This window comes from Microtus ochrogaster, linkage group LG7_11 (genome assembly GCF_000317375.1).
Source record: "Microtus ochrogaster isolate Prairie Vole_2 linkage group LG7_11, MicOch1.0, whole genome shotgun sequence".
NCBI classification, from domain to species: Eukaryota; Metazoa; Chordata; class Mammalia; order Rodentia; family Cricetidae; genus Microtus; species Microtus ochrogaster.
In genome coordinates, this window is record NC_022032.1 from 19275012 (window position 1) to 19284646 (window position 9635).

The 9635-nt window shown below is 42.5% G+C and overlaps 1 protein-coding gene across 1 annotated transcript in view; it reads left to right on the forward strand.

The window, feature by feature from the left end:
* The first annotated feature begins 5826 nt into the window (after positions 1 to 5826).
* The window catches only part of Ccdc110 (coiled-coil domain containing 110), a 13145-nt gene continuing 9336 nt past the window's right edge, over positions 5827 to 9635 (forward strand). Inside the window, 3 exon segments of the mRNA XM_013351979.2 lie at positions 5827 to 5956; positions 6299 to 6312; positions 6315 to 6450. Coding sequence (XP_013207433.1) covers positions 5827 to 5956; positions 6299 to 6312; positions 6315 to 6450 — 280 coding nt within the window.

Below are 9635 nucleotides of genomic sequence, written 5' to 3' on the forward strand. Positions count from 1 at the left end.
AAAAAAAAAAGAGTAAGATGCTGTCCCTCACCCCCAAAGACAGTTTATACGCAATAAGAGTCAGCAGATGGCTCAGTGGGTAAAGATTTTTGCCATATGAGCCTAGAGACCTGAGCTCAATCCCCAGGACCCATGACATGTTCTTCATTTATTTGTTTTACTGTATTTTACTGTGGTAAAGTATACATGGCATAAAAATCATCATTTTTAATTTAATGGCCTCATTAAAAGGTAAGGAGAACACTGAATCTACAGAGTTGCCCTCTGTCACGCATACATGCATGCACACACTCACATACACACATGCCTAGTAATAATAATAGCAATAAATGTTTTTAGATATTATATAAAATGCAAATTACTTATTTTAAAATAAAAATTACCCTATTCTACTTTTTAGAGAAAGTCAAGCAAAGTTTACTGAGAAATAAGATAGCTCCATCCTGTAGCTTAGAGAGGCCTTGCTATGGAGTTTCCTCCGTTCTTTTATTCCGTCCGTTATTTATTATTTACCTAGCAAAGAAGTACACAGGTGTTCTACTTCTGCAGCAAGAGCACAACTACGGCGTGAGTTTAAGGACTGACTTTCACTAGGCCAAGCTCGCCTTCCACATCACTTTATGAAGAACCCAAGCTGAAGAGCGAGAGTCTGTAAGGGTCTCCGACCGCAGGTACGGTCAGCAGGTGTGTGCATCCCAGTGGCTCAGTAGCCCCTGAACCTTTGCAAACACCGCCACAAGCAGCTACCTGCACTGTGCACAGCTATGGTGCCGAGGTTCCTTCCGGGCGGCTGGACCCATCTCTCTTTGCAGCTGATGCTCCGAGTTGCTAAAGCCGCTGAACCTTCTAGAACACCGCCTCCTGCCCCAAGCCCCTCCTCCTCACGAAAGCTTATACAACAAAGTCATGCAGCAGAGACGTGTTAGTCTCTACTTCCTGATCCGCACATTCGTCATTTCTGCGGCTCTGCCTCCCGCCAGAGCGCCCTTTGCTCTCTGGGGGTAGAACGATGTTCTGATGATACCCTTTCACTTCGTTATCATTTGTGAAATGGAACTTCGATCAGTAAAGGATTCTAGGCAGGCAATTTTATTGTTTTACTGCTTTTTAATGTGGCAAAGTATACATGACATAAAAATCATCATTTTTAATTTAATGACTTCAAACGCACTTATGGTATAGAGCAATCATCACAGATAGTCACTTCCAGAATGTTTTTCTCGTCCTCGAGCGAATACCGTGTACACCTTAAATACGGTAACTCTCGGTTCCCCACATGAGTGCTCCGGAACTTTCATTAGGTTCTGTGACCCCGTGAATGTAGCGTTCCGGATGCCCCTTTATAAACAGAATCGTGCAATAGCTTATCTCTTTGTTCCTTGCCCCTTTCACTTTTGCATAGTATTTTCAAAGATCATCCGTGCTGTAGCACAGAAGACAATTCCATTTCCTTTTAAAGGTAAATCATACCCCATTGTATAAGTCATACCTTATTTTGTTTACCCTTAATCTGTCTCTTGGGGAGTCCTATAAGTTGCTCTCACTTTTTCTTGTTTGTGACTTTTAATAGCCAATGTTGCTCTAGGCATGAGTATGTCAGTGGCGGTTATTTTATTTTGGCACCTTTATTTTCAAAGACTATATTGTGATGACGATTAAATTACAATAAAAGACTGTAAAGCAATACAAACATAAAACAGGAAGGGAAATGGCACCAACCATAACCACATATATAACCTTGTTGATACAAAGAGAACCACGGGCCTTTTGCTTCCTGTATACTTAATTAAGCATATGATCTTAATCTCTGCTCTATTGTTGTGAAATTTTTAAGCCTATTTTAATTGTATTCTAAATCTAACCGTTTCTTTGTTTCCACTGGGTTGCCTTGGATCCGTGCCACTATTAAGCTGAAACTGTGTTTGTTCTCTTTGTAATAGCAATCACTTCATCCGTGAGTGAGGGAAAATAGCGTGAAATAATAAAAGTATTAAGTTTGGTATTGAGAAATGAGATTAGTGTTGTCATGGAAAGAACTCTGGGTTGAGACTTGGATTCTAACTGCTGCTCTGCCCCTGGCCTTGACCTTTCTCATCTGCATAATGGGAGAGGAAGACTGAGCGGTGCTGGAGGTCCCGCTATTTCACTCCATCACTCAATGACCTGATATTGCCTTTATCATTCCAGACTGGACTGGCCTTGAGAATGTGGTCAGGTCCTTGATTCAGTTTAGATGTTTCTTTCTGGTCCATACTCACAAACACCACCTCTGGCTTAGGCCATGGTTCCTGGTAGAGGTCAAACAAGGAGCAAGGCCTTGTTGTTTAAAACACATCCGTTCCATTGAATGTACGCAAGAATGGCACATTTATATAGCAAGGGGAATCTGCTATTTTTAACTAGGATGTTGCAGAGTGAACTGAGGCAGGAGAGTTCCATCAGTCTCTACAAGATGTAGACAAGAAGGAGCATGTCACTAAGGAAATGAGGGGTTGAGATCTGGGAGGTGAGTGAAGGATTCCCCAGTACAGGGATGACTTGTCTCTGTGTGCGCTTGCACAAATCAGTAACTCTTCACACACAGGCAGCTTCACAGACAGAATCGGATGCTGTGGGACAATGGTCTGTACCCTGTCAACTGTATTTTAATAAAACGATGATTGGCCAATAGCCAGGCAGGAAGTATATGCAGGACAACCAGGCAGGAAGTAGAGGTGGGGCGACGAGAACAGGAGAATTCTGGGAAGAGGAAAGTTCTTTCTGCAATCTTGACCCAGCCATAGAAGAAGCAAGATGTGACTGCCTCGCTGAATAAGGTACCGAGCTACATGGCTACCATAGACAAGAATAATAGGCTAATATAAGTTATAAGAGTTAATAAGAAGTCTGAGCTACTAGGCCAATCAGTATATAACTAATGTAGACCTCTGTGTGATTCTTTGGGATTTAACGACTGTGGAAACTGGGCAGGACAAAAAAATCTCAGTCAACAATCTTCCTGATGCGAGTACCTCCTTACAGAGAAAGTGGTTCACTATTACACGTGCCTCCATCATCTTTACCAAATGGACAAAGCACTACCTGTTCAACCCAGTTCCTCATTCTCCACTTCCCAACACAAATCATACCTGTGATTCTGTTACTCGTGTCTTTTTCCAGCTCAGTGTACTGACTCAGTCTCTTGTCTGTGGTTCTTCTTCACATATGGACATGCTCACATACTTCATTCATCAAAAGCATCTCTTCTTCCCTGACACCTGTGCATCTCCAAGAGCTTGGTGTCTCCCCAACAATCCCCTTAGCACACCAAACTTTTTAGAGTTAACCTGACTCAACTCACCCAGTCCTGCTTACTTTCCTCTAAACAAGGCCTCTTAAAAGCAGCAGTTAACCGCCTAAAAGCCAGAGCTTGTTCGCATCCTTTGTGGATCATGGCATTCCACCTCTCAATAGACAGTCAGGTTTAAATTCACACTGCCAGCACCTTAACGTAGACTGGGTGCAGAGATGTTTTGACCTGGATCAAGGCTTCAGCTATGGACACTATTTCTGTGATCCACTGAAGACTTCCTAAATCAACATCATGAGGTTCCCTTCTCCATCAAAACACAAGCCTGGAAACAGCTCTCAGATGGGTGGATCCTCGGGGTGAGATGGCGAGTGTCACACTCTGTGGAAGATTCCATCTATGCATAGTGATAGCCCTGTAATCCCAGGTTTAAAAAAAGATCTGGTGAAGCTGAAAACCCCAGACGTCTTGCAGTCTGGTCAGAAGTGGCTAAGAATAGACCGGAGGAGCTTGTTTTTGTGCGGGGCTCTTAAGTTCATTCCAAATGCTTGAAACTACAGCTGTTGATCTGCAGGGAAAAGTAGATTTTTCTGAAAGGAAAACTGGAAGATTTTGAAGTATTGTGACTCTTGGCTTTTAAAAAAAAATGGTAATGTAGATTTTAATTCTATCTTATAGGAATGGACTTCACGATAGAAAATAAAAAGCCAGGCTTTTAATAGAACAGTTGGAGAAATGGTCCAAGTACTGAAAACATACTGACAAAATACACTTTACTGTCTGCATGATGTGAGGGTGAATTCTATAGAGAAATCATCACTGACCAGAACAGGAAGATTTGAGGACTAATACAAGTAATATTAGCAACAGAATAAACTCCATTAGTAACTAATAAATAACAGAAGGAATACTTACCAACACAGAAAATTAAAAGTCAATTAGGAAACCAAAAGTATATGAAGAATGAAATATTACATAAGTCAAAGTATTTTAACAAACTATTTCTTAGTCGGGAAAGAACAAAGGTTAACTCTCTTTCCAGTGGAGACCAGTGAATCATCAAATGAACTCCACACTGACGGAGCAGACGACAGTGCTTGCCACCGGACAGAATGTCGTGAGGACAAACAGCCATTCTTTCACCCCGACAGGGTGCATGACCTGAATCCACCCCCTGGAAAACATCCACCAAAGACACAGAAACACTTTACAGAATAGCTGGTCTAGAACATTCTAAAATGTTAAGGCCTTAGAAGTCCAAGGTAAACCAAACTGGTCAGGCTGAGCTTTAGTAAGCAAATACATTATTGCCGTTCAATGTAATGCAGGCTCTTGGGCTGGGACCTGTGTCTACCCAAAGCACTAATTCTAGAACCTCAGTGAGGCCTGAGGACTACAGGGTGATTATGCATCAATATTAACCTCTGAATATTAATGGCTGTACTGTGCTTCTTTTCAGTGTTCTTATAAGACACACACCCTGGAGAGATGGGATGTGAAGTCGGCAATTCACCCTTGAGACAGTTCAGTTGGTGCAGAGCTTACCATACAAGCGTGAGGACCTGAGTTTGATGCCCAGCACCCGCATGCCAATGACCACATGCATTCAGGACCCCTGGGGCTCACTGGTCAACCAGAATAGACTGTCTGAGAGTGCCAGCTTCCGTGAACAATGGCTTCAAAAACCCACGGCGGAGCTCAATAAAGGAATATATACAACAAAGACCTCTGACTTCCCCAGTCATACGCACACATGTGTGTGCATATCCACCTGCACACAAACACACCAACACATGCCTGTGCGTACACTATGCACAAATACACAAAATTGAATAAATGTTTAAAAGTTAAAATAAACTTTCCTTACTTAGAAGGCATTTTACCTGATAGATTAATTGATTGGGAAGTTTTCTTAAAATGAAAGTAGGTTTCCGTTGAGACTAGAGCCCAGATTAAATTGTAAGCCCCTATCATATGTGTTCTATAGTCTCTGCCACCTGTTTTGACTTGGTCGTGACATGAAAATCTTCATTCCACAAATACTGCATATAAATTAGAGTTGCCCCCAAATATTTCATTGTCACCATATTATGGATAGTAACACATAGCATTAGATAAACTGTATTATTTATGTTCTTTAGAATAGTAGTTTAAGGGGCATATTAGGTGGAAAAATTAAAATTTATTAAAGCTGTTTACAGTGCCGCAAAAAAAGACTGCCAAGTCTGATAAGAGGCCATTGCTTAACAAAAGAAATTTTAGCTAGTGAATATTGAATTACCATGCTTCCTTCCTTGAAAGTAAACCATGTATGGTTTATTTTGAGTAGTAAAACAGCATATCATAGTGGCTGTCAGTTCCTGCTCATTGTGATTTAAAATTCAATTCTCGATGACTGTGTATTCTGTCGGAAATAATTGATTTTTGTGCATCGGGCTTTCCAACCAGTCCGTTAAGAAAGCTCTGCTTCCCACGGCAACATCCGCCTTTTACGGGTGGCTCATCAAGAGCACAGGAAAATCAGTGTACTTTGACAAATGAAGACCAATCAAGTCTTCCCTCCACAACAGCTCAAGGAAAAGGGTGGGGATGGGCGCGGCTTCCTGACCACTCCGTTACTAGGCAACGGGATGCTGCGGCTTGAAACGGCAGAGCTGACCACTTGGGGCAAGGCAGTTGATAGACAGATCTTAAACAACAGAAATGAGCCCCGGTAAGAGCGATCCAGGAGGCTGTCCTCAAGGGGGGAGCTGTGGGAAGTGGAGGATACTGAAGCTACACCCGAGTCCCCTTCGCCCCCAAGCCTCAGGAGTTTCCCAGGTGGACCTGGAGTGTGGACCTCCCTATCTCATATCCCCTGCCCAGACACTGAGCACCCGCCTGCCCCTAGCTACAGCCTCCAGCCCTGCTACAGAGTCAGTGTCTCTACCTGACCCCAGCGCGCCCTCCGGTGGCCGCCGAGGGTATGGGCGACCCGAATCTCTTTTCCCCGCTTTGTCACCTTCCCAGGCTACCTTCCAGCTCCTCGCCAAAAGCTGTGCTCGGTTCTGTTCCAGAAAAGCGTCTTGAGGAAGAGGATGAAGTTGACTCCGTTCTCCTGTCAGCATCCAAGATCCTGAATTCCTCTGAGGGGGTAAAAGAGTGTGGGGTCAGTGAACCAGGTAAACTCTCTGGGTGGAAAAGAAAAAAAAAGCGGAGGATTTGCTGTTTTATTTTGGTTTGGTTTGTTTGGTATGTTTTGGTTTCAGTTTCAGACTGAAACATGTTATAAAGTCAGGAAACAGTATCCAGGCAGCCTGATTCCATAGCTGACTCCTAACTTGCATGACAAAGTATAGTTGGTTTTTTTTTGTTGTTGTTTTGTTTTTGTTTTTTTTTTGTTTTGTTTTGTTTTTTTACTCTTTGCTCTTTGGGGGCCTACCACCCAGCTCCCAAATAAATTCATGGAGTCTTATTGTTACTTATCAATACCCAGCCTGAGTTTGGCTTCTTTCAAACCAGCTTTTCTTAATCTAAATTATCCCACTTACCTTTTGTCTCTGGGCTTTTATATTTCTCTATTCTGCATACCTTTCTTTACTTCTAACTCCGTGGCTGGCTGTGTAGCTGTGTGGCTGGCCCCTGACAGCCTCTCTCCTTCTCCTTTCATTGCTCCTCTTTCTTTTCTCTTCCGATTTATTTTCTCAGCCTGCCAGCCCCACCTATCCCTCGCTATTGGCCGGTCTGCTCTGTATTAGACTAATCACGTGTTTTAGACAGGCAAAGTGACACAGCTTCACAGAGTTAAGCAAATGCAACAGAAAGGAATGCAACACATCTTTGCATCATTAAACAAACGTTCCACGGCATAAACAAATGTGACACACCTTAAACTAATACTGCACAACAGTGAAGTGTACTCTAACTCACAGGGCTTCTACCGAACTCACTAGTACTGTCACAGCAAGCTAAGGTTTGCACTTGGAAATTATTCTACGTAGCTCTTTAAAAATCGCCTTGTTCTTCTCTTTCTGTAGTCCAGGCACACACTTAACACTTTTTGCACATATTCAATATGACAGAATTTTCTGCAAGCTTGGGAATAAACTCCCCTTGTCTTTATTATTAAAAAGGTCATCCCGTTGATAATTAAAGTCATTTTTTAAAATTTCAAGACTTAAATACAAAACAGAAAATAAAAGCTGAATATAAACACTATTTTTAATATTTATTTATTATATATACAATATTCTGTCTGTGTGTATGCCTGCAGGCCAGCAGAGGGCACCAGATCACAACAGATGGTTGTGAGCCACCATGTGGTTGCTTGGAATTGAACTCAGGACCTTTGGAAGAGCAAGCAATGCTCTTAACCTCTGAGCCATCTCTCCAGCCCGCTAAACACTATTTCTTACATTCTCAATGGATAATAAACTTCTTCAAGGGCAGGACCATATCCTCCACTCCCTGTCAGAGCCTCCCAGTGTCCTGCATTTAGCAAAGACTTAGGAAATGCTGAAATGTGATTCTGTGTTGACCCCTATGGGTCTCTAGTCATTCCCTTCCAATTCAAGAATCATACAGGTCCATGTGGCTATTCGAACACTATTGAATTTTAAAAATACCTTCCCTTAGGAACAAGATACACCCAAAGACTCATAAGAAATACAAACGGTTCTCTTATTACCCTTAAAACTAAGTGAGTCCAATTTCCTCCCTACTCGCTGCCTGCACTAGATCATCAGAACGCTGCTGAAGAAAATACTCATTTTTGAGTCATATCGTGCCGCTAAAGCAAGCCGCTTAATGCTACGTGGAGCGTTTGCTTTATTGCCAAAATAAGTCCTTTTTCCAATGCTCCCTCCCAAGATAATTATGTCATTTCTCTCCCCACGCCCTCTCAACTCAGCGCATCATCTCACGGTATCGGAAAAGGTAGAAACAACCAGAACAAAATTCTCTCATCCCTTACCCTTCACATTTACCCAGCTCCCTTCTTCCTGTCTCAGGGGAAGAATCGCTCCTGCTCAATCAAGGACTAGTTCATCTAGATCCCACAGCCAGAGTCCCTCGGCCATGGCCTCCCTCCTTCTCTAGGAACCACTCCTTCTTGATATGTTTTCAGCCAGCAAGCATGTTAGCCTCTCCAATAGCTAGAATAAATATTGAGTTAATAATAAATGCCCTTGGGCTGGTGAGATGGCCTGGCAGGTGATAGGTTTGCTGCCATGCTCACCAGCTTGAGCTCAGTCCCCCGGGGCGGAGGAGAGAACCAACTTCCAGTTTGTTCTCTGACCTTCGCATGCACCTCTTGGCTTGTGAGCGTGTGCACACACACTAAGTAAGTAAATATAATTTCCAAAATTCTTCTCGTCCACATGTCTTCTAGTGTGAACCCTATCCTACTATGATCCCTCTTCCACGGCACAGTGAAACTTAAAAAAGATTGCCCGTACTTGGCGGCTGCAAATCACATTCTCCCTGGAAGCCATTTTTACCAGTGCTTCATTAAGCTCTCCCCCAAAACCGCCTGTATTTAGGATGGCAGCCACACCCACATCGCCCATCAGTGTTCGGCCCCCTAAATGACATATCCAGTGGGGTCCTTGACGTTTCTCATAGACAACTTATGAGTATCTTAAAGTATCCTAAAGAGGTTGGTTTTCTCTCTCTCTCTCTCTTAAAATATGAACAAAGGCTTTCAGCATACTTCCCAAAAATTTCCCCACCTGTGCCAATTTCTACCCTGGTCCTGGATCTACAGCCCCAGGGAACAGATCACTGTGGATCAGGAAAGGATGTGATAATAAATCATCTACAGGGCCTAGACAGGTGGCTCAGCAGCTAAGAGCACTTGCTTCTCTTCTGGAGGACCCATGGGTTCGATTCCCAACACCCACATGGTGACTCAATTATCTATAACTCAAGCTCAGGAAATCTAATGCCTTCCGCTGAGCTGAGGTACCAACCATACATATGGTGTACAGACGTCTATGCAGGAAAAATGTCCAGAGACACATAGAAAGGTTTCAAAAACAAGCCATCTACACTATGTCAAAGAAAACAGCAATTCTAAACAGAATGGTCACATTTAAATAGATATTTGTGTGATGAGGAGCTATGCAATTATACTGTGATCAAAAATGGAGGAAGATGGACAGAAAATATAGAAGAGTAACGTATATAAATCTCATTGTTCTTTCTTAAGAACCTATTATTTACTGTTCCACTTTGATCTACTCAATTTACTAAATATTATATGTAATGTAAACACAACACTATTGTTTATTTTGTTTTGTTTTTCTTTTTTTGGTTTTTCAAGACAGGGTTTCTCTGTAGCTTTGGAGCCTGTCCTGGAACTAGCTCT